This window comes from Nerophis ophidion, linkage group LG17, assembly GCF_033978795.1.
Source record: "Nerophis ophidion isolate RoL-2023_Sa linkage group LG17, RoL_Noph_v1.0, whole genome shotgun sequence".
NCBI lineage: Eukaryota > Metazoa > Chordata > Actinopteri > Syngnathiformes > Syngnathidae > Nerophis > Nerophis ophidion.
In genome coordinates, this window is record NC_084627.1 from 958370 (window position 1) to 984548 (window position 26179).

The window sequence follows — 26179 nt, forward strand, 5'->3', positions numbered from 1 at the left end:
GCCTTGTCATCTTGACGTCATTTGACCTCGATTCTACGGAAATTGCATTCGGAGCGGAATATTCAAAATAGCCGTCTGAAATTGTGGCATTTTGTGACGTTTACACATTATTTTCACATACTTTGCGGATTGGAAATACAATTGGATATGGTTAAATGGAAACAATGAAACACATTTACCGTATTTCCCTGAATTGCCGCAGGGCATATAGTATGCGCCTGCCTTGAATTACTGCCGGGTCAAACTCGCTTTGCAAAATAATTAGCGCACGCTTAGTATTACCGCCTGGTCAAACTCGTGATGTCACGAGTGACACTTCCCCTGTCATCAGTTTCAAAATGGAGGAGGCTGATTTCAATACCGGTAATTTGAAATCGCATAAAGGGAGGAAGATTAAGAGGTATTCAGTAGGATTTAAAGTCCAAGCTTACATCACACTCAAATTTTTACTGCATGCCTTTGTTAAGTGCCAGAGTGAGAAGAGGTTTTAAAATAATTAGCGCATGCTTACTTTTACCGCATGCCTTTGGTAAGCGCAGGAGTGAGAAGAGGTTTTAAATTAATCAGCGCCCCGGAGGCAATTCAAGGAAATACGGTAAATTAAATTCGAATGGTACCTTAAGGGAAGCTTTTGTGACATGTTACATGAAGTTACTCAGCTTTTTGAAACCAAAATGCCATCTGCTGGATGAATACTTAATTACTTTTTTATTTCGGCTATATCAAAAAAAAAATCTAGTAAAATATTACTTTTTATTGACAGCTTTTGTGAAATACTACATATTACACAATTTGACTGGTAACATTTTTACCAAGCAAAATGCCATTTGCTGGGCTGAATACATTGCTTATTTTTATGTTCAGCTTTTTCCTCAAAAGCTTCTAAAGTATATTTTTAAAGCGTGTCATTGTCACACACGCGCACGCACACACAGGACAGCCCTTCAAACCAATTTTGTCTTAAATCATTAGAATTTCTGCATACTTTTTACAGTCATATATCAACACAACTCTGTGTCTTTGGTCCGTGTAGCCTTCACGTTTCAGCTTTAGTCAATCGTACCACACCTGAGTTCATTTGCAAGTGAAACTGAGACAAATCTCTCAAGCGGTCCACTTGTTTGGTGCACACCAAGGTTCAGAGGACAGTGTTTACACTTGATCCAACTAACCGAACTAGCAGAACAAATGCACTGGAGTTAGCATTATGATTCTTGAATGAAGCAAACAGAGATTTGGCACAGACCAAGGATAAAGAAATAACCAGCTGTCTAACATGACACTGTAATCAGAGAAGGCTCCGGCTTTGGTTTCTGTGCTGCATTATTAATATTTTATATTGTCACCTGCACAAGCAATAGCTGATTAATTGCAATGTTGCAATGCGGCAATAAAGTTATATTATACTGGTTGAAGCTGAGGATAATACCGTTCTTGAACATTTCACTGCAATGACCGCCGTTCCACTGCATGTTTGGGAATAGAACACAGCTAAGCTACTGTGCGATACAGATTAGTAATAACACCCTGAATGAACTGTCTGTGGGCTGAGCCTGTGCTGGTTCGAGTTCAGAACTGAAAAGGGATTTACAAAAAAAAAAAAAATAAACTTAAAGGGGGAGGCCAGTGAAAGTAGCAAAACAAAGGAACAGATCAATCAACTCAAAAGGGGGGTTTGGGGAAAATGCTGTAATATACATGCCAGGCCAGTAGTTGGCGTTGTTGGCTTGCTTAAAGCAGAGTTGTGTATAAAGCAGTATGGCCAACTCGGTTTCAAGCCATTTCCTCAATGGTCAAAAGACACTCACCTGATTACAGGCCGCCAATGACTATTGCTAACGTTTTGCTAATGCTTGGTTTTTTCGACGTGTAAAAAGCCATTGTTGTGCAGCATGAGGCCTTTCTACTCGCAAGATTTGTGGAAAGCTTTTGCATCGCTTTCTCCACAGCCCGGAAAGAAGTATGTATTTGTGATCAGCACAAGTCACGAAAATTTGCGTGAGTCCGCCATTGTAGTCCAAACCGATGCCGTAGTCAATAAGCTTTTTCTTTTCCTCTATCCTCTCAATATGGGGTATTCATCATCCGTCGTTGCCTTTTCTAATATAAAGAAGCGCGCAGTTCTAACTTACATGTATCTGTCAGTAGACTCGCTATTGAAGCGCTGAAAACTACCGATACAACAAAGATGACGGGAGAAGACGACGCTGTCGAAGTGGAGTTAATAAGACTGCCCACAAAAAGGAACATCCTGAAGAGACGGTCAGAAAAGGGCTTGAAGATGGTCTGTAAAACATCCTCTATGAAACATTTTCACCAAAGAACCACCATTACATGTTGAGGAAGTGTTTTAAATGTAGGAAAAAATAATAATAATATAACCCCTTTAATGCACCTGAAAAACACGGAAACAATATCGCTAAAACTTTGATAATATTCAGTTCATGAGATGTAAACTGAGTATTGTTGGTGGTTTTGAATGTTTTTAGAAGGCTTTATGGGCGTAATAGAGGACTTTGGTTAGCTTCATTGTTAGCCACCTCGTACTTGTATAAAACAAATTACAATGCATAAAAAAAGAAAAATGTGTTCTCTTGCATAGGAATTGTTAAAAAAAATACCTAAAAAAGTGCAGTTCCCCTTGAAGAGCTTCCTCAGAGAACCAATTAAGCTTGTAAGGTGAAGTACCAACATTTACAGGTACAAACATTTTGAGCATATCTGTATCCTTTCTTAAAAAACATTTTTGATACAGCCCAAAGGGCACACCACATATTAGTTTTCACTTACAACACTTTGAGCCATGGCAGTAACGTGTCTCTGCCAGTTACGACTTTATTACACTATGGATTGAACAGATGTGCGAGTCCCATTTGTCGAGAGGAACACGCATTCCAGAGAGAAGATTCTTTGTACTTGGACGCTTCATTGATAACTGGTGAGGGCAGGGTGAAAAAAAAACACGGTCACGTCCTCTGCGTGGCGAAACCTCAGGAAATAAACCCTGATCCATTGTTAAAAGGTACTAAATGCCTCGCTACAGTAAACAATGTGCTGAGGGGTGCCGTCCTGCACACATGTTTTCCTGCAGGTCATCAACTAATAATATCTTACATTTTTACTCCTCTGTTTTGAACAATGCTGCTTGAAAGATTATACATGGATCACGCTTTCAAAATAGCCCACTTTTAAACATGTGTGGTGTCTTCCGTGGTTGGTTAAATGTAGGCACACCTAAGATACGCACACGCAGATTATATGTCGCGGATGCAGTTCTGAATGTGCGCACAGGTTGTATTACACGCTCACGAATCTGAATGTGCAAAAAGTCACGTTTAAGTAGACAGCCTATCGAGGGGTTCTTTCTGATTAGGGACAGATACACAACTCAAAAACACGTACGGAAATCTAAAACACACGTGTGCAAATCTAAATACTCACACTCGGATTGATGTACATACACACAAATTGTGTAAATGGTAAATAAAAACAAAATAAAACGATTAGAAAATCCCTTTCAACCTATATTCAATTGAATAGACTGCAAAGACAAGAAACTTTAACGTTCGAACTGGTAAACTTTATTATTTTTTGCAAATATTAGCTCATTTAGAATTGGATGCGTGCAACATGTTTCAAAATAGCTGGCACAAGTGGCAAAAAAGAATGATAAAGTTGAGGAATGCTCATCAAACACTTATTTGGAACATCCCACAGGTGAACAACAGGTGGGTGCCTTGATTGGGTATCATTCAGCTTCCATGAAATACTCAATCATTCACAAACAAGAATGGGGCGAGGGTCACCACTTTGTGAACAAATGCCTGAGCAAATTGTCGAACAGTTTAAGAACAACATTTCTCAACGAGCTATTGCAAGGAATTTAGCGATTTCATCATCTACGGTCCTTAATATCATCAAAAGGTTCAGAGAATCTGGAGAAAATCACTGCACAAAAGCGATATTATGGACCTTCGATCCCTCAGGCGATACTGCATTAAAAAGCGACAGTGTGTTGTGTAAAGGATATCACCAGATGGGCTCAGGAACACTTCAAAAAAACACTCAGTAAAATACAGTTGGTCTCTACATCTGTAAGTGCAAGTTAAAACTCTACTATGCATAGCCAAAGCCATTTATCAACAACACCCAGAAACGCCGGAAATAATTTGCAAATCATTGTATTGTTTTTATTTACGAATTACACAACGTGCCAACTTCACTGGTTTTGGATTTTGTACTTCCATAGTACTACCGTTTAAAATTAAAATCATCGAAAAACCGAGATTGATAGCCGCAGTTTGATAAACTCACAGAAAGACTGGCTCTAGCTCCCTAGCTTACATGCAAACATGAAAATTAGACACATTAACACATTTTCCCAATAAAGGAGTCATTTGACTTTTTTCTACATTCAAAACACTTCCCTGTGGTCTACATAACATGTAATGGTGGTTCTTTGGTCAAAATGTTGCGTCGATTATGTTTTACAGATTATCTACAAGCTTCTTTTTGACCGTCTCTTCTTACATTCTTCGAGGAATACGACAGAGGTGTTTTAACGGTGCATTCATGGACTGCTAAACAGAGTAGGACACTACAACGCCCCCCAGAACACTCATCAGTAAAGCATAAGAAACACAAAACATGAAAAATAGTGGCCTTTTTAACAAATTTCAGTGTGTAAAAGTACGTTTTGAGCACAGTCAACAATACCACAACAATAATAATAAACGCAATAATTTTGTTCACAATAACTGTGATATGAAATGCTGTTTTCCTCACATCCCTAGTTATATGCTTATGACACTTCACTAAACTGAAGTCTTAAGAGACAGACTAACATTGTGCATGAAGTTTGACTTTTGAGTCGTGCTTTTCCACAATTGTTTATTGATTGAACTCCAAATTGTACTGCTTTGGAGCATTTTACTTAATAGCAAAGAGATACTTTGACAGCAGTCAGCAGATTCTAATGTCTTAGTGATTACATAACGGGGTTCAAAGATCACCTGGCAACAAAACGTGGCATGATAACATTGCCGGCACGTATATCTAGTTTGAAATGAAAGGAAAAGGTATGAATTCAGCAATATGTTAATAGTTTCAGCTTAGGAGGTGTTATTAATATTTTTCTTATTATGTAACTTGCCAAGTATTTGTGTGGGTTTTTTTCTTATGCTCCAACAATTGCTGACTTGCATGCTTGTCTAATTGGAGACTGTGCATCAGGGGTGTTAAACTTGTTTTTTTCAAAGCCACATCGAAGTAATGCAAATAATACCCGATACATGAATTTGCCTATGTGTTTGATTATTGTGTATAATTTTTACATACACTGTAAAACATTTTTTTACATTTTACAGTCAAAAAATGTAAATTCAGTCACCAGAATTTTACAACATATTGCAGTAAATAGGAAAGCAGTATAACTGTTTTTAGTTAAAAAAAAAAAAAGAAAAAAAAAGTGGCAGCTTAGCAGACATAATTTTACTGTAAAATTCACAGTGGTTTTTAAAATATATTACTGTCAATGGAAAAACGGCACCAATCGTTTTTTTAATTTTCTGACAACTGAGCTGCCAGTTTTTACCGTAAAAAAACTGTGGTACTGTTTTCCATTTACACTAATACAGCGTAAAAACAACAGCCATAGTTCTTACGGTTAAAAAACTGTCAGCTTAGCTGCCAGAATGTTATCGTAAAAATCAATATTAGTTTTTTTCAATTAACAGTAACATGCTGTAAAAAACACCCCATATTTTTTTGAAAATCAATTGTCATTTTTACAATTTGAAGGATAACTTGCTTTGAAATCATAAATCAAGCAGATTTTTTTAAATATTTATTTTTATTGTAACAAAAAATAGCTTAGAAAGTACCATAATGTAATACTTGTTGCAATATTAGATAATATTAAAGTCTAAAATGGATGCAATTTAATGCCGTACATAAATATTTTTTTTGTCAAAACGGAAAGAACGAATACATATAATAAGAAAAGATAAGGTACATTATTGACGCATATTATTACCAAGTGTTTGCGAGCAGCATAAAATGATGTGGCAGGGCAAATCTGGAACCCTGGCCTCAAAGAGGTCATAATATATTTTTATTTTCTACATTTAAAACCTGAAAAGTAACCTCATTTTCTTGTGATGTTATGTTTTACAGACCGTTTTCAAACCCCACCCACTTTGTTGTAGTTTTTAGAGTCTATTGACAGACATATATATAAAAACTATACGCTACTTTGTTAGAAATAGCAATAACAGGGGGATGCATGTACATGTACGAGCCAGTCTGCCCCACAACAAGATAGAGAAAAAGGAGCTTATTGACTACAGCGCGGACTACAATGGCGGACGCCCACAAAGTACTCTGGGTATTTTCATACCATATTTGGTTAACCTGCTGACAGTTGCCGATTGCTTGGTTTTAAATGACGTCTCATGTCCCACTCAACAAATATGCGTGGTGGTCAACCCAGCGTCATTTAGCCTTTCTCGAAAAAAATGTACCCTATGCTTGTGTTATTTTCGGCTGTACAAACCGTTCGAATCACAAGAAAGGAAAATGTTTCTTCAGAGTTCCTTGAGAAATATAATCAAGAGAGAGGGCAAGGGTTTACAAAACGACAACGAAAAAAATAACACGCACTCCAGCCCAGGGGAGCAGAGTCGAAGAATGCACGAGTTTGCGTCGATCACTTCATTAAAAGTTGGTTTGATATACTTTTAAAGTTTATTATTCCCCATTTAATTATCATCTTGCTATTATTTGTATTTCTTAAAACACATTTTTGCTACGAGTGTTTCAAAAAGCATGAAGGTACATAAAAGTACATAAAGTCTAAAAAAAAAGACAGCCAATGTAAGCAAAACCTACAAGAGTTAAGCTTTTACAAAAAGCAGAAATCCTAAATGAAGTTTTTAGCACTTACACAATGTTGACAACTATAGTTATATTTTGATAAAGATGGCTAAAAACATGCGTACTGATTAACAGCGTGTGCAAAATCAACAACAATCATGGCTGTAGACGTGAAGTTAAATCCTGAAATGCAACCTCACCCGAGTAAAAACGATGCATACTTATTTGGGAGAGTCTTGATAGCAATGTTCTTGACCAAGCACCACACATAAACAAATTGTAGACCTCCATGCTTTTCAAAGTTTTCATCAGTTTTGTCTCGTATACTGATGTTTGGAGCACAAGATAGTTTGACTTGTCTGGGAACGCGCTCAACGGATAATCCTCATCACTCAACAAATCTTTTTTGATCAAGTGTAGGGATTAGTGTTGTCCCGAAACCAATATTTTGGTACCAGTACCAAATTATTTTGATACTTTTCGGTACTTTCAGGGACCACAAAAACTTGCACTGTTGGCTTTTTTAAACAAAAAATCTTAGGGCACATTACGTTACGTTTCTTATTGCAAATTTGTCCTTACATAAAATAGTGAACATACAAGACAACCAGTCTTTTAGACAACTCGTCTTCAAAACTACGGCAAGTAGTAATGTCCAAATACATAACAGAGACGAGGCAGGAGAACGAGGAAGAGACATGGCGACGACGAGTAAGAAGAAGTAGAACGCTTGCAATTAGGGCTGGGCGATATGGCCTTTTATTAATATCTCGATATTTTTAGGCCATGTCACGATGCATGATATAAATCTCGATATTTTGCCTTAGCCTTGAATGAACACTTGATGCATATAATCACAGCAGTATGATGATTCTATGAGTCCACATTCAAACATTCTTCTTCATACTGCATTAATATATGCTCATTTTAAACTTTCATGCAGAGAGGGAAATCACAACTAAGTCAATTGACCAAAACTGTATTATTAAACAATTATTAAGCAGTGGCACAAACATTCATGTCATTTCCAAAACAGAAAGTCTAAGATTGTCAGAGACATTTTAAAACAAACTATGAGTGAACTTTTGTGCATGATGTCACTAAGATGACATATCAAAACAACACTAAATTAAAGTGCACTTTTTGTACAGAACGCCACTACAATAGTTTAAAAAAAATAAAGTCCACTTTTGTGCATGATGTCACACAAGACATTTCAATAACTGTCAAATAAAAATGAGCTGCATAATAGGGAATCAAATAGTGTATGTCCCTCACTATGTGGTAGGTTCCTGCGGACGTTATCTCCTTCTGTTGTTGACTATTATTTTCATCCGGTGTTGATCTGGAAATAGTTGCTTCGAACGGAGATGTTGACATTCGGAGTTTCAAGCACTCCTTATTCTGTAGCACAGGGGTGCCCATTACGTCGATCGCGATCGACTGGTCGATTTCGGAGGGTGTGTCAGTCGATCTCAAGCCAGGCATTAAAAAATAGACATAAAAATGAGCAATCATCAATCATACCAAGACTTCACTTTCGTCAGTTGTTTGACATTCTCGGCACCCGAGGATCTTGTGAGATGACGCTGGCTGCTGCGAGCTCATATTTAAGAAAAAAATCACTAACAGGGCGGACGCAGAGAAACACATTTTATTTCTAGAGACTCCGTACCTACTGTCAAAACTCTAAAGACCGACTGCACAGTTCCTGTCTTCACCATAAAAGACCTGTTTCATCCTGCCTGTGCTAACAAAATAAGAGTCTCAGAAAGCTAGCGTGCACAAGCTAGCAAGCTACGGAGTTTGATGCCAATGTATTTCTCCCCCGCCCTCAGCGACCGCTTTCTCACTTGCTTGCCCACCCGCACACTCACTGACGTCACTCACCTGCTGCCAGACATTAAAGGGCCACACACATATGCTACTCTCATAACAAAGTGTTTAAAAACGAGTATGCAAGTTGGACAAATGAGATGCCAAATCCAACCACTTTCATGTGGTATTGGACAGAAAGGAGGACTTTTTTTTTCCTCCATTCTAAAATGCGGACGTTATCAGCACCACTGTCTAATTCCAATCAATGCAAGTCATCAGAATCAAATACACCAACTTATATTCTTGTCTTCATGAAAGAAAGGAATCTATGTGTGTTAAACATGCTTGTATTATCATTAAACACCATTAACTCGTTAACAAAAATGTCTCTTTCATAAATAAATAAATATAAATTATAAATAGGAATGAGGTAGATCTCCTCGACTTGGTCAATTGAAAAGTAGCTCGCCTGCAGAAAAAGTGTGAGCGCCCCTGCTGTAGCGGGTGACTTTTCAAATGATGCCACATTAGCAGCGCTGCTACTTTTTGTAGCAACGTTTTTGCCGCATAATTGTTCAACATCTTCCCGCTTGAAGCCAAACAACCGCCAGACAATGGACCCTGTGTTGTTTTTCTTAGGAAATAATTCTTCCTTCATTTGTTACCAGATTCGCACCTTCTTTCTCGTGTATTACAACCCGCACCGCAGCGTTAGCATTACAGCTAACGTTACCATGTCGCTACCTGTCTGATGCGCGGGACCGTGTGACGTATGTAAGAAGCTGCGCTTGTTTCAAGTATTTCTTTCTTTCTTTCTTAGTTTATTTCGAACATGAACATGAACACGCTTACAACATAATAAATCACATAATCCCACATCATTTCACATCACATCATATCCGAAAAGGAGTAGGAAGAAGCAAAGTACGTAAGTAAGAAGGAAAGACAACAAAGAGTGGGACAAGCCTGTAGTGTAATGCCAGCAGCTAAAAGCAACTGCGTGAGAACGTAAACTCGAATATCACAATATAGTCATTTTCTATATTGCACAGAGACAAACCCGCGATTTATGGAGTGTATCGATATATCGGCCAATCCTACTTGCAAGTTCCAAAATGATTGGAAAGAATAATTTCAGTTCATCCAGGACAGCTCGAAGGGGAGGTGGAATGCTGCCTGCAAATATTATCAATCATAAACGGATTATTTATTCATATATATATATGTATATATATATATATATATACTCGATATATCGCGGGTTTGTCTCTGTGCGATATAGAAAATAACTATATCGTGATATTCGAGTATAGATTCTCACGCAGTTGCTTTTAGCTGCGGGCATTACACTACAGGCTTTCCTCACTCTTCCCGGTCTCTCCTTCTCACAGACAAGCGGACTTTCTTACTTAAGTCACATACTGTTGCAATATACACCCTCGCATGAGAGGTAGCAGCATGGGTAACATTAGCTGTGATGCTAGAGGAGTGGTGGGAGTGGTAATACAAGAGAAAGAAGGTCGCAATCTGGTATCAAATGAAGGACGAATTAATTCCTAAGAAAAACAGCACGGGGCCCATCATCTGGCGGTGCTCTGGCTTCCAAAGGGAACATGCTGAACAAGTAGGCGGCAAATGCGTTGTTACAAAAAGTAGCACCTACCGCTAATTGTAGCATCATTTGAAAAGTCCCCCGCTAGAGAATGAAGAGTGCTTGAAAGTGCATGTCAACATCTCCTTTCGGTGCCATACCCACAAAATTCCGAAGCAACCATTTCCAGATCGTAAGAAAAAAATAGTCAACAACAGAATTTAATAACCTACCACATAGCAAAGGACATACGCTATTTGATTTCCTGTTAAACAGCTCATTTTTATTTGACAGTTATTGAAATATCTTGTGTGACATCGTGCACTGAAGTGCTCTTCATTTATTATAAACTATTATAGTTGCGTTTTGTACAAAAAGTCCACTTTAATTTAGTGTTTTAATATGTCATCTTAGTGACATCATCCACAAAAGTGCACTAACGTCTTGTTTTAAAATGTCTCTGACAATGTTGCACTTTCTGTTTTGAAAGGACATGAATGTTTGTGCCACTGCTTAATAATTGTTTAATAAATACAGTTTTGGTCAATTGACTTAGCTGTGATGTCCCTCTCTGCATGAAAGTTTAAAATGATCATATATTAATGCAGTATAAACAAGAATGTTTTAATGTAGACACATAGGACCATAATACTGCTGTGATTATATGCATCAAGTGTTCATATAAGGCTAAGACAAAATATTGAGCTATATATCGTGTATCGTGACATGGCCTAAAAATATCGGGATATTAAAAAAAGGCCATATCACCCAGCCCTAATTGCAAGCGTTCTACTTCTTCTTACTCGTCGTCGCCATGTCTCTTCTTCGTTCTCCTGCCTCGTCTCTGTTATGTTTTTGGACATTACTACTTGCCGTAGTTTTGAAGATGAGTTGTGCGATTTAATCGCTTAATTACACAGTATTTTGGACGTCAGCGTTGCTGAATCTTTTGCAATTTGTTCAATTAATAATGGAGACTATAAAGAAGAATGCTGTTGGTGGAAAGCGGTGGATTGCAGCTGCCTTTAGCAATAGAAACAAAGCCGGTGTTTCTTTGTTTGCTGTGAAGCTTTAATACGGAACAGAGCGGTCAAGCAAACATGCTTCTCTACCACATCTCAAACTGCAGGTTTCGGTGAGAAATTTGTGGTAATAAGTCGGCTCTTACCGGAGACATGAGCAAAGCTTGCGTCCTCTTGCAGCTGTCAGAGGCAGCCTCGACTTTCTTGGCTCATCCATGGCTTCCCTCAGAGACACTGGCGGTCACCACACCCCTCCGACTTTCAGGTATGACTTTGTAATCTCACTAAATCACTAGTAACACAATAAGCAGATAAGGGATTTTCCAGAATTATCCTAGTAAATGTGCCTAATATCTGAATCGCTCCCACTGCTCTCGTCTTTTTTTTTTTTCTTCTAGTCCTTCACTCTCACTATCCTCATCCATGAATCTTTCATCTTCGCTCCAATTAATGGGGAAATTGTTGCTTTCTCGGTCAGAATCACTCGCGCTGCTGGTGGCCATGATTGTAATCGATGTGCGGATGTGAGGAGCCTTCGCACCCATGACGTCACACGCACATCGTCTGCTACTTCCGGTGAAGGCAAGGCTTTTTTTATTAGCGACCAAAAGTTGCGAACTTTATCGTCGATGTTCTCTACTAAATCCTTTCACAGTGTTCCCTTGTTTAAAATTCGCTAAGGTGAAGCTTTACTATGGAACAGAGCGGTCAAGCGAATATTGTACCCGACCACATGTCAACCGGCAAGTTTCGGTGAGAACATTGTGGTAGTAAGTCGGCTCTTACCGGAGACATCAGCGGAGCTTCCGTCCTGCTGCAGCTGCGTGGCTTCCCTCAGAGACACTAGCGGTCACCACACCCGTGGCCACACCCCTCTGACTTTCAGGTACTATATAATCTCACTAAAACACTAGTGACACAATAGGCAGATAAGGGATTTTCCAGGATTATTCTAGTAAATGTGTCTAATAACATCTGAATCGCTCTCACTGCCCTCGCCTTTTTTTCTTTTTTTCTAGTCCTTCACTCTCACTATCCTCATCCACGAATCTTTCATCCTCGCTCAAATTAATGGGGAAATTGTCACTTTCTCGGTCCGAATCGCTCTGGCTGCTGGCGGCGATGATTATAAACAATGTTCAGATGTGAGGAGCTCCACAATCGGAGACATCACGCGCACATCGTCTGCTACTTCCGGTACAGGCAAGGCTTTTTTTTTTATTAGCGACCAAAAGTTGCGAACTTTATCGTCAATGTTCTCTACTAAATCCTTTCAGCAAAAATATGGCGATGTCGCGAAATGATCAAGTATGACACATAGAATGGACCTGCTATCCCCGTTTAAGTAAGAAAATCTCATTTCAGTAGGCCTTTAAGAACCACTGCCCTTTTTTGATTGATACATTTATTAGTAAATTGCACAGTACAGTACATATTCTGTACAATTGACAACTAATACGTTTTTCACCTTGTTTAAGTCGGGGTCCACGTTAATCAATTCATGGTGAAATTCCCTAGTGTGTGAATGTGAGTGTGAATGTCTGTCTATGTCAGGGGTAGGGAACCTATGGCTCTAGAGCCAGATGTGGCTCTTTTGAAGACTGCATCTGGCTCTCGGATAAATCTGAGCTGACATTCCTTAACACGATAAGTAATGAATAATTACACTTGTAATCACAGTGTTAAAAATAACGTTCAAAATATAAAACATTCTCATGCTTTTTTATAGATAGATAGATAGATCGATAGATAGATAGTACTTTATTGATTCCTTCAGGAGAGTTCCTTCAGGAAAATTAAAATTCCAGCAGCAGTGTACAGAGTTGAGATCAATTTAAAAAAAAAAGTAAAAAGTAAATAATGGGGGTTTAAAAGGAAACAAAATAGAGAAATATTACAAAAAGAATAAAAACAATGGGAATAACAATATAACAGTAAAATAAGAATATAACAAGACAAAGTAGGCAGTAGTGACCATGTTATGAAAACGTATTGCACTGTTAATGTTTTGCATCCCCTGTCATCCTAATACCCCGTCCCAGAGAGGAGTTGTACAGTCTAATGGCGTGTGGGACAAAGGAGTTTTTGAGTCTATTAGTCCTGCACTTATGTTCAAGAAGTTGCGTTAATGGTAAGTAGTAATTTATTTATTATTGGTTAGTGTGGGGCTTGCCTTCCTGGGGGTTCTTTAGACCACCAAGCACCGACATAAGAGCCCTTTTCAGGGTTACATTATTGTTTTACTTTTCAATAAGTCTCTCAGTTGCTTTCCAGCAATTGTATTTTTCTCTCTCGCTCGCGCTCTGGCTACAGCCTCCACCCCGTCTCTCCTCCTGGCTGCTGCTTATAACAGAGCGACAGGTGATTAGATAACATGGCCCAGATGGGCCATCTACGCACCTGTCACTGATTTCGAGGTCGGTCCTGGGACACCCAAGTTTGCTGCAGGCCCACAGGCCACGCCCCCACCACAGTTACCCTCAGAATAACAATGTTATTACAAAGAATAAGAGACTTATTCCATCCATCCATCCATTTTCTACCGCGTATTCCCTTTTGGGGTCGCGGGGGGCACTGGCGCCTATCTCAGCTACAATCGGGCGGAAGGCGGGGTACACCCTGGACAAGTCGCCACCTCATCGCAGGGCCAACACAGATAGACATTCACACTCACATTCACACACTAGGGCCAATTTAGTGTTGCCAATCAACCTATCCCCAGGTGCATGTCTTTGGAAGTGGGAGGAAGCCGGAGTACCCAGAGGGAACCCACGCATTCACGGGGAGGACATGCAAACTCCACACAGAAAGATCCCGAGCCTGGATTTGAACCCAGGACTGCAGGACCTTCGTATTGTGAGGCAGACGCACTAACCCCTCTGCCACCGTGAAGCCCTAAGAGACTTATTATACTCTAGAAATGTTGGTCTTACTTAAAAATGCCCGCGTTTAGTTGTGTTCAGTGTTATAAAAATATTATATGGACGGCGTGGCGCAGTGGGAGAGTGGCCGTGCGCAACCCGAGGGTGCCTTGTTCAAATCCCACCTAGTACCAACCTCGTCACGTCTGTTGTGTCCTGAGCAGGACACTTCACCCTTGCTCCTGATGGGTGCTGGTTGGCGCCTTGCATGGCAGCTCCCTCCATCAGTGTGTGAATGTGTGTGTGAATGGGTAAATGTGGAAGTAGTGTCAAAGCGCTTTGAGTACCTTGAAGGTAGAAAAGCGCTATACAAGTACAACCCATTTATCATTTATGACTCTTACGGAAATACATTTTTAAATATTTGGCTTTCATGGCTTTCTCAGCCAAATAAGTTCCCGACCCCTGGTCTATGTGTTGGCCCTGTGATGAGTGGGCGACTTGTCCAGGGTGTACACTGCCTTCCGCCCAAATGCAAGTGACATAGGCTCCAGCACCCCACACCAAATAGGGACAAACGGTAAAAAAAAAAATGGATGGATGGATGGATGTCAATACAGTGCAAGGATGTGCAGACGCATGGGTGTACTCACCCGACTGAACCAGATGCTGAGCTGCGTCTCGGAAAGCAGAGCGAAGTAGAACCGCTGCGAGCTGGGCTGGATGTGGAAGGGATCCTCCGCACTCCGCAGCGGACAAAGCAGCCTCCGTGGCCAGCCGGTGAGGAAATACATGACGGCCGAGTCACTCCGGCTCCACAATGTCGCAATGCCAGACTTGGCCGCCTTTGAATCACTCCAGCGCTACAAGTGACTTTTGTTGTTTTTTTTTTAATCCAGTTGACGCATAATTGGTGGTGTCGGTAGGCGGGAAAAGGAGTTAAATAGCAGGCTAGAATGTGCGAGAAAGAAGTCTTCTGGCCGAGGCTTCATGGAGGATGAAGGCTAGCCGACTTCAAGCTAATGAGCTTTTCCCCCAGCAGGGGCGACTCTCCGGCTCGAAAGAAGCAGTAATAAAGCTACACAGACGCACCAGCATCCCGAGAATACCCGCAGAAACGACACCCGTCGGCACCGGCCGCTCGGTTAGTTGTCGCGGTGTCCGTGTTGGACATGTTGACGGGCGTGAAGGCGATCGGCTCGGACTTCTCTGTGCCGTACCGACGCCATTTTTTTTACTCGACGCTGATTGGCCCCGGCTGCGGAAGTTTACATGTGACGTCACAGTCATGCTGGGTCGACAAGCAGTGGCGACACTGCCCCCAAGCGGTAGCTGTTATGTTTGCAGGCGATTTCAACCTTGAGGCACCTTTTAATAGACCTCAGAAGCATTTATGTCCCATCTTAAAACTCATTTGTATACGCTAGCCTTTAAATAGACCCCCGTTTTAGACCAGTTGATCTGCCCCCCTCTCCACCGTGCAGGGGCGGCACAGGTCCGGTGGCCATGGATGAAGTGCTGGCTGTCCAGAGTCGGGACCCTGGGTGGAGCGCGCCTGTACATCAGCTGGGGACATCTCTGCACTTCTGACCCGTCTCTGTTCGGGATGGTCTCCTGCTGGCCCCACAATGGACTGGACTCTCACTATTATGTTTGATCCACAATGGACTGGACTCTGACACTAAAATGTTGGGTCTACTATGGACTGGACTCTCACTATTATGTTAGATCCACTATGGACTAAACTCACACTATCATGTTAGATCCACTATGGACTGGACTCTCTCACTATTTTGTTAGATCCACTATGGACTGGACTCTCACACTATCATGTTAGATCCACTATGGACTGGACTCTGACTATGTTAGATCCACTATGGACTGGACTTTCACAATATTATGTTAGATCCACTATGGACTGGACTCTCACTATTATGTTAGACCCACTATGGACTGAACTCACACTATCATGTTAGATCCACTATGGACTGGACTCTCACTATTTTGTTAGATCCACTAAGGACTGAACTCACACTATCATGTTAGATCCACTATGGACTGGACTCTCACTATTTTGTTAGATCCACTAAGGACTGGACTCTCACTATTATGTTAGATCCACTATGGACTGGACTTTCACAATATTATGTTAGATCCACTATGGACTGGACTCTCACTATTATGTTAAACCCACTATGGAATGGACTCTCACACTATTATGTTAGATCCACTATGGACTGAACTCACACTATCATGTTAGATCCACTATGGACTGGACTCTCTCACTGTTTTGTTAGATCCACTATGGACTGGACTCTCACTATTTTGTTAGATTCACTATGGACTGGACTCTCACTATTTATTATGTTAGATCCACTATGGACTGGACTCTCACTATTATGTTAGATCCACTATGGACTGGACTCTGACACTAAAATGTTGGGTCCACTATGGACTGGACTCTCACTATTATGTTAGATCCACTATGGACTAAACTCACACTATCATGTTAGATCCACTATGGACTGGACTCTCTCACTATTTTGTTAGATCCACTATGGACTGGACTCTCACACTATCATGTTAGATCCACTATGGACTGGACTCTTAACACTATTATGTTAGATCCACTATGGACAGGACTCTCACTATTATGTTAGATCCACTATGGACTGGACTCTCACTATTATGTTAGATCCACTATGGACTGAACTCACACTATCATGTTAGATCCACTATGGACTGGATTTTCACACTATTATGTTAGATCCACCATGGACTGGACTCTCACTATTATGTTAGATCCACTATGGACTGGACTCTAACACTATTATGTTAGATCCACTATGGACAGGACTCTCACTATTATGTTGGATCCACTATGGACTGGACTCTCACTATTATGTTAGATCCACTACGGACTGAACTCACACTATCATGTTGGATCCACTATGGACTGGACTCACACTATTTTGTTAGATCCACTATGGACTGGATTCTCACACTAATATGTTGGATCCACTATGGCCTGGACTCTCACACTAATATGTTGGATCCACTATGGACTGGACTCGCACTACTATGTTAGATCCACTATGGACTGGACTCTCACTATTATGTTGGATCCACTATGGACTGGAATCTCACTATTTTATTAGATCCACTATGCACTGGACTCTCACTATTATGTTAGATCCACTATGGACTGGACTCTCACTATTATGTTAGATCCACTATGGACTGGACCCTCTCACTATTATGTTAGATCCACTATGGACTGGACTCTCACAATATTATGTTAGATCCACTATGGACTGGACTCTCACTATTATGTTAGATCCACTATGGACTGGACTCTCACACTAATATGTTGGATCCTCTATGGACTGGACTCTCACTATTTTGTTAGATCCACTATGGACTTGACTCCCACACTATTATGTTAGATCAACTATGGACTGGACTTTCACAATATTATGTTAGATCCACTATGGACTGGACTCTCACTATTATGTTAGACCCACTATGGACTGGACTCTCACTATTATGTTAGATCCACTATGGACTGGACTTTCACAATATTATGTTGGATCTACTATGGACTGGACTCTCACTATTATGTTAGACCCACTATGGACTGGACTCTCATTATTATGTTAGTTCCACTATGGACTGGACTCTCACACTATTATGTTAGATCCACTATGGACTGGACTTTCACAATATCATGCTAGATCCACAATGGACTGGACTCTCACTATCATGTTAGATCCACTATGGACTGGACTCTCACACTATTATGTTAGAGCCACAATGGATTGGACTCTCACTATTATGTTAGATCCACTATGGACTGGACTCTCTCACTATTATGTAAGATCCACTATGGACTGGACTTTCACTATTATGTTAGATCCACTATGGACTGGACTCTCACTCTTATGTTAGACCCACTATGGACTGGACTCTCATTATTATGTTAGTTCCACTATGGACTGGACTCTCACTATTATGTTAGATCCACTATGGACTGGACTCTCACACTATTATGTTAGATCCACAATGGATTGGACTCTCACTATTATGTTAGATCCACTATGGACTGGACTCTCTCACTATTATGTAAGATCCACTATGGACTGGTCTTTCACTATTATGTTTGATCCACTATGGACTGGACTCTCACTATTATGCTAGATCCAGTATGGACTGGACTCTCTCACGCTTATGTTGGATCCACTATAGACTGGACTCTCACTATTATGTTAGATCCACTATGGACTGGACTCTCACTATTATGTTAGACCCACTATGGACTGGACTCTCATTATTATGTTAGATCCACTATGGACTGGACTTTCACAATATTATGTTAGATCTACTATGGACTGGACTCTCACTATTATGTTAGACCCACTATGGACTGTACTCTCATTATTATGTTAGTTCCACTATGGACTGGACTCTCACTATTATGTTGGATCCATTACGGACTGGACTCTCACACTAATATGATGGATCCACTATGGACAGGACTCACACTATTATGTTAGATCCACTATGGACTGGACTCTCACACTATTATGTTAGATCCACTATGGACTGGACTTTCACAATATCATGCTAGATCCACAATGGACTGGACTCTCACTATCATGTTGGATCCACTATGGACTGGACTCTCACACTATTATGTTAGATCCACAATGGATTGGACTCTCACTATTATGTTAGATCCACTATGGACTGGACTCTCTCACTATTATGTAAGATCCACTATGGACTGGACTTTCACTATTACGTTTGATCCACTATGGACTGGACTCTCACTATTATGCTAGATCCAGTATGGACTGGACTCTCTCACTCTTATGTTAGATCCACTATAGACTGGACTCTCACTATTATGTTAGATCCACTATGGACTGGACTCTCACTATTATGTTAGATCCACTATGGACTGGACTCTCACTATTATGTTAGATCCACTATGGACTGGACTCTCTCACTATTATGTAAGATCCACTATGGACTGGACTTTCACTATTATGTTTGATCCACTATGGACTGGACTCACTATAATGTTAGCTCCACTATGGACTGGACTCTCACTATTATGTTAGATTCACTATGGACTGAACTCACACTATCATGTTAGATCCACTATGGACTGGATTTTCTCACTATTACGTTAGATCCACTATGGACTGGACTTTCACAATATTATGCTAGATCCACTATGGACTGGACTCTCACTATTATGTTAGATCCACTATGGACTGGACTCTCACTATTATGTTAGATCCACTATGGACTGTACTCACTATTATGTTAGATCCACTATGGACTGGATTTTCACACTATTAAGTTAGATCCACTATGGACTGGACTCACACTATCATGTTAGATCCAGTATGGACTAGACTTTCACTATAATGTTAGATCCACTATGGACTGGACTCTCACACTATTATGTTAGATCCATTATGGACTGGACTCTCACTATTATGTTAGATCCACTATGGACTGGACTCTCACTATTATGTTAGATCCACTATGGACTGGACTCTCACTATTATGTTGAATCCACTATGGACTGAACTCACACTATCATGTTAGATCCACTATGGACTGGACTCTCACTATTATGTTAGATCCACAATGGACTGGACTCTCACTATTATGTTAGATCCACTATGGACTGGACTCTCACTATTATGTTGGATCCACTATGGACTGGACTCTTACTATTATGTAAGATCCACTATGGACTGGACTTTCACTATTATGTTTGATCCACTATGGACTGGACTCTCGCTATTATGCTAGATCCAGTATGGACTGGACTCTCACTATTATGCTAGATCCACTATGGACTGGACTCACACTATCATGTTAGATCCAGTATGGACTAGACTTTCACTATAATGTTAGATCCACTATGGACTGGACTCTCACACTATTATGTTAGATCCATTATGGACTGGACTCTCACTATTATGTTAGATCCACTATGGACTGGACTCTCACTATTATGTTAGATCCACTATGGACTGGACTCTCACTATTATGTTAAATCCACTATGGACTGAACTCACACTATCATGTTAGATCCACTATGGACTGGACTCTCACTATTATGTTAGATCCACAATGGACTGGACTCTCACTATTATGTTAGATCCACTATGGACTGGACTCTCACTATTATGTTGGATCCACTATGGACTGGACTCTTACTATTATGTAAGATCCACTATGGACTGGACTTTCACTATTATGTTTGATCCACTATGGACTGGACTCTCGCTATTATGCTAGATCCAGTATGGACTGGACTCTCACTATTATGCTAGATCCACTATGGACTGGACTCACACTATCATGTTAGATCCAGTATGGACTAGACTTTCACTATAATGTTAGATCCACTATGGACTGGACTCTCACACTATTATGTTAGATCCATTATGGACTGGACTCTCACTATTATGTTAGATCCACTATGGACTGGACTCTCACTATTATGTTAGATCCACTATGGACTGGACTCTCACTATTATGTTAAATCCACTATGGACTGAACTCACACTATCATGTTAGATCCACTATGGACTGGACTCTCACTATTATGTTAGATCCACAATGGACTGGACTCTCACTATTATGTTAGATCCACTATGGACTGGACTCTCACTATTATGTTGGATCCACTATGGACTGGACTCTTACTATTATGTAAGATCCACTATGGACTGGACTTTCACTATTATGTTTGATCCACTATGGACTGGATTCTCGCTATTATGCTAGATCCAGTATGGACTGGACTCTCACTATTATGCTAGATCCACTATGGACTGGACTCTCACTATTATGTTAGATCCACTATGGACTGGACTCTCACTATTATGTTAGATCCACTATGGACTAGACTTTCACAATATTATGCCAGATCCACTCGACGTCCATTGCACCAGTCGCCCTAGGAGGCAGGGGGTCCCCCGCATCTGCGGTCATCCCACTGGGTTGAGTTTTTCCTTGCCCTGATGTGGGAGGATCTGAACCTAGGATGTCGTTGTGGCTTGTGCAGCTCTTTGAGACACTTGTGATTTAGGGCTATATAAATAAACATTGGTTGATAGATTCATTGATTCACATGCGAAAAAAGTGTCAACTTATTTTTGTCATACACTATATTGCCAAAAGTATTTGGCCACCCATCCAAATGATGAGAATCAGGTGACTTAATCACTTGGTCCGGCCACAGGTGTGTAAAATCAAGCACTTAAGACATAGAGACTGTTTCTACAAACATTTGTGAAAGAATGGGCCACTCTCAGTGATTTCCAGCGTGGCGCTGTCACAGGATGCAACCTGTGCAATAAATCCAGTCTTGAAATGTCCTCGCTTTTAAATATTCCAAAGTCAACTGTCGGCTTTATTATATGAAAATGGAACGAGTTTGGGAACAACAGCAACTCAGGCACAAAGTGGTAGGCCACGTAAGCAAATGCTGAAGCGCACAGTGCAAAGAGGTCGCTGACTCTGTCTGTTGCTACAGAGCTCCAAACTTCATTTGAACTTCCAATTAGCCCACGTACAGTACGCAGAGAGCTTCATGGAATGGGTTTCCATGGCCGAGCAGCTGAATCTAAGCGATAAATCACCAAGTCCAATGCAAAGAGATGGATGCAGCTGTGTAAAGCACGTCGCCACTGGACTGTAGAGCAGTGGAGACGCCTTCTCTGGAGTGATGAATCACGTTTTTCGATCTGGCGATCTGATGGCCGAGTCTGGGTTCGGAGTTTGCCAGGAGAACGGTACATTTCGGACTGCATTTTTTTCGAGCGTGAAATTTGTTGGAATTGTGGTGTGAGGTTGTTTTTCAGGAGTTGGGCTTGCCCCCTTAGTTCCAGTAAAATGAACTTTGAATGCTCCAGGATACCAAAACATTTTGGACAGTTCAATGCTCCCAACCTTGTGGGAACAGTCTGGAGCGGGGCCCTTCCTCTTCCAACATGACTGTGCACCAGTGCACAAAGCAATGTCCATAAAGACATGGATGACAAAGTCTGTTGTGGATGAACTTGACTGGCTTGCACAGAGTCCTGACACGAACCCGATTTAACAACTTCGAGATGAATTAGATCGGAGACTGAGAACCAGGCCTTCTCGACCAACATCAGGGTGTGACCTCACTAAAGCGCTTATGGAAGAATGGTCGAAAATATATAGTCCTATTAGCACACTCGGCAACCTTGTGGACAGCCTTCCTAGGAGAGTTGAAGCTGTAATAGCTGAAAAAGGTGGACCGACATCCTATTGAACCCTATGGGTTAGGAATGGGATGGCACTTCAAGTTCATATGCGAGTCAAGGCCAAAAACTTTTGGCAAGATAGTGTACATAGTATGTATTAAAATAGTTTTTATTTCAACACTATAGAGATAAAGGTAAATATGTTGTAGGTTTTATCAGAAGAACCCCCACGCTACTTACAAACCACGTTTCCATATGAGTTGGGAAATTGTGTTAGATGTAAATATAAACGGAATACAATGATTTGCAAATCATTTTCAACCCATATTCAGTTGAATATGCTACAAAGACAACATATTTGATGTTCAAACTGATAAAAACATTTTTTTGTTGTTGCAAATAATCATTAACTTTAGAATTTGATGCCAGCAACACGTGACAAAGAAGTTGGGAAAGGTGGCAATAAATACTGAGTAAAAACAATTTCCCAAAAAATGCTCAGTCTTTCACAAGAAAGGATGGGGCGAGGTACACCTCTTTGTCCACAACTGCGTGAGCAAATAGTCAAACAGTTTAAGAACAACGTTTCTCAAAGTACAATTGCAAGAAATTCGATCCCTCAGACGGCACTGTATCAAAAACAGACATCAATCTCTAAAGGATATCACCACATGGGCTCAGGAACACTTCAGAAAACCACTGACACTAAATAGTTTGTCGCTACATCTGTAAGTGCAAGTTAAAGTTCTACTATGCAAAGCAAAAGCAATTTATCAACAACATCCAGAAACACCGCCCGCTTCTCTGGGCCCGAGATCATCTAAGATGGACTGATGCAAAGTGGAAAAGTGTTCTGTGGTCTGTTAAGTCCACATTTCAAATTATTTTTTGAAATATTGGACATCGTGTCATCCGGATCAAAGGGGAAGCGAACCATCCAGACTGTTATCGACGCAAAGTTCAAAAGCCAGCATCTGTGATGGTATGGGGGTGCATTAGTACCTAAGGCATGGGTAACTTAAACATCTGTGAAGGCACCATTAATGCTGAAAGGTACATACAGGTTTTGGAACAACATATGCTGCCATCTAAGCGCCGTCTTTTTCATGGACGCCCCTGCTTATTTCAGCAAGACAACGCCAAGCCACACTCAGCACGTGTTACAACAGCGTGGCTTCGTAAAAAAGCACGTGTTACAACAGCGGGGCTTCGTAAAAAAAAAAAAAAAAAAAGAGTGCGGGTAATTTCCTGGCTCGCCTGCAGTCCAGACCTGTCTCCCGTCGAAAATGTGTGGCGCATTATGAAGCGTAAAATACGACAGCGGAGACCCCGGACTGTTGAATGACTGAAGCTCTACATAAAACAAGAATGGGAAAGAATTTCCACTTTCAAAGCTTCAACAATTAGTTTCCTCAGTTCCCAAACATTTATTGTGTTGTTAAAAGAAAAGGTGATTTAACACAGTGGTGAACATGCCCTTTCCCAACTACTTTGGCACGTGTTGCAGCCAGGAAATTCTAATTTAATTTTTATTTTCAAAAAAAAAAAAAGTTTATGAGTTTGAACATCAAATATCTTGTCTTTGTAGTGCATTCAATTGAATTTGGGTTGAAAAGGATTTGCAAATCATTGTATTCTGTTTATATTTACATCTAACACAATTTCCCAACTCATATGGAAACAGGGTTTGTATATATCGGTCTCATGTTTACAATAATACCTAGTAGAGGCCTGGTATTGGGTATTCTTTGTAATTAAGCACCAAACAGACACACATAAACAACGTTGATGTAATAATAAGCTTCTCTTTTTAATTAGAAGTGCTCATTATATTCAAGCTTTGTCATCTTGTAAAATCCATGAAGTATTAAACCCACAATCCCAGGCCAACAGTTCATATCAACTGAAGACAACTGCATTTGTTTTTCTTTTTGACAAACCAAGACACAAAGCAAACAGCAGTTAGAGGTACAGGGTCGAAACCATCATACACTCAAAACAAAACAAAAAAGAAAAAAAAAAGGGTCAGTTTTTAAAGTTAAAAAACAACAAACAAAGCAGAAGTATCAAAAAGTCACTGAAGGTATGAGCGAAAGGTAAACAAAAGTACTAAAACAATACAGGATAAAACTGTCGTCTTGGATAGTATAGCTTGGACTGTTTGTTTTTTTAAGACTTTCCAACAATCGCTCTTTTCAACAGATGAAACTTTTTATTTTGTGTTTGTGTGAACCTCGAACCGTGAAAACGATGGTGCTCGGCCACCTTGTTGACACAACAAAAACTCTTTATATTGACACTCTTGACACTGTAACCATTTATTTTTGTTTGCCATTTGCACCAAGTCACACACATATATATATATATACAGTGGGGCAAAAAAGAATTTAGTCAGCCACCGATTGTGCAAGTTCTCCCTCTTAAAATGATGACAGAGGTCTGTAATTTTCATCATAGGTACACTTCAACCGTGGGAGACAGAATGTGAAAAAAAAATCCAGGAATTCACATTGTAGGAATTTTAAATAATTTATTTGTAAATGATGGTGGAAAATAAGTATTTGGTCAACCATTCAAAGATTCTCACTGATGGAAGGAGGTTTTGGCTCAAAATCTCACGATACATGGCCCCATTCATTCTTTCCTTAACACGGATCAATCGTCCTGTCCCCTTAGCAGAAAAACAGCCCCAAAGCATGATGTTTCCACCCCCATGCTTCACAGTAGGTGTGGTGTTCTTGGGATGCAACTCAGTATTCTTCTTCCTCCAAACACGACGAGTTGAATTTATACCAAAAAGTTCTATTTAGATTTCATCTGACAACATGACATTCTCCCAATCCTCTGCTTTATCATCCATGTATCCATTTTGGTATAAACTCAACTCGTCGTGTTTGGAAGAAGAAGAATACTGAGTTGCATCCCAAGAACACCAAACCTACTGTGAAGCATGGGGGTGGAAACATCATGCTTTGGGGCTGTTTTTCTGCTAAGGGGACAGGACGATTGATCCGTGTTAAGGAAAGAATGAATGGGGCCATGTATCGTGAGATTTTGAGCCAAAACCTCCATTACATCAGTGAGAGCTTTGAATGGTTGACCCAATACTTATTTTCCAACATAATTTACAAATAAATTCTTTAAACTTCCTACAATGTGAATTCCTGGATTTTTTTTTCACATTCTGTCTTTCACAGTTGAAGTGTACCTATGATGGAAATTACAGACCTCTGTCATCATTTTAAGTGGGAGAACTTGCACAATCTGTGGCTGACTAAATACTTTTTTGCCCCACAGTATATACATACATACATATGTATATACATACATATATATATATATATATATATATATATATATGTATATATATATCTACAGTGGCTCTTCCAAAGTGTGTAATGCTAGAATAATGTAAATTAGAATCAAAATATTACCACCTTTTTTGGGTGCGACGTTATGAGAGGGATCACCTACTGGCATTTTATAGGTATTGCATTGTATTGTACACTAAATATCCATCCATCCATCCATTTTCTACTGCTTGTCCCTTTTGGGGAAGGGCAGTAGAAAAGCATGTCTTTGGAGGTGGGAGGGGCCTATCCCCTGGTGCATGTCTTCTGAGGTGAGAGGGGCCTATCCCCAGGTGAATGTTTTAGGCGGTGGGAAGAAGCCGGAGTACCCGGAGGGAACCCACGCCGTCACGGGGAAAACATGCAAACTCCACACACAAAGATCCCGAGCCCGGGATTGAAC

At 40.3% G+C, this 26179-nt stretch overlaps 1 protein-coding gene across 2 annotated transcripts in view; it reads right to left on the reverse strand.

The window, feature by feature from the left end:
* Positions 1-15415, reverse strand: part of ric1 (RIC1 homolog, RAB6A GEF complex partner 1) — a 71680-nt gene extending 56265 nt beyond the window's left edge. The window contains exon 1 of one of the 2 annotated variants that reach the window (XM_061875675.1): positions 14819-15415. In XM_061875675.1, the coding sequence (XP_061731659.1) occupies positions 14819-14959 (141 nt within the window). In that variant the 5' untranslated portion in view covers positions 14960-15415. Of the gene's footprint in view, positions 1-13704; positions 13923-14818 lie in introns of those variants that run through there. The other variant, XM_061875676.1, reaches the window with a different exon arrangement.
* Between the last annotated feature and the right edge of the window lie 10764 nt (positions 15416-26179).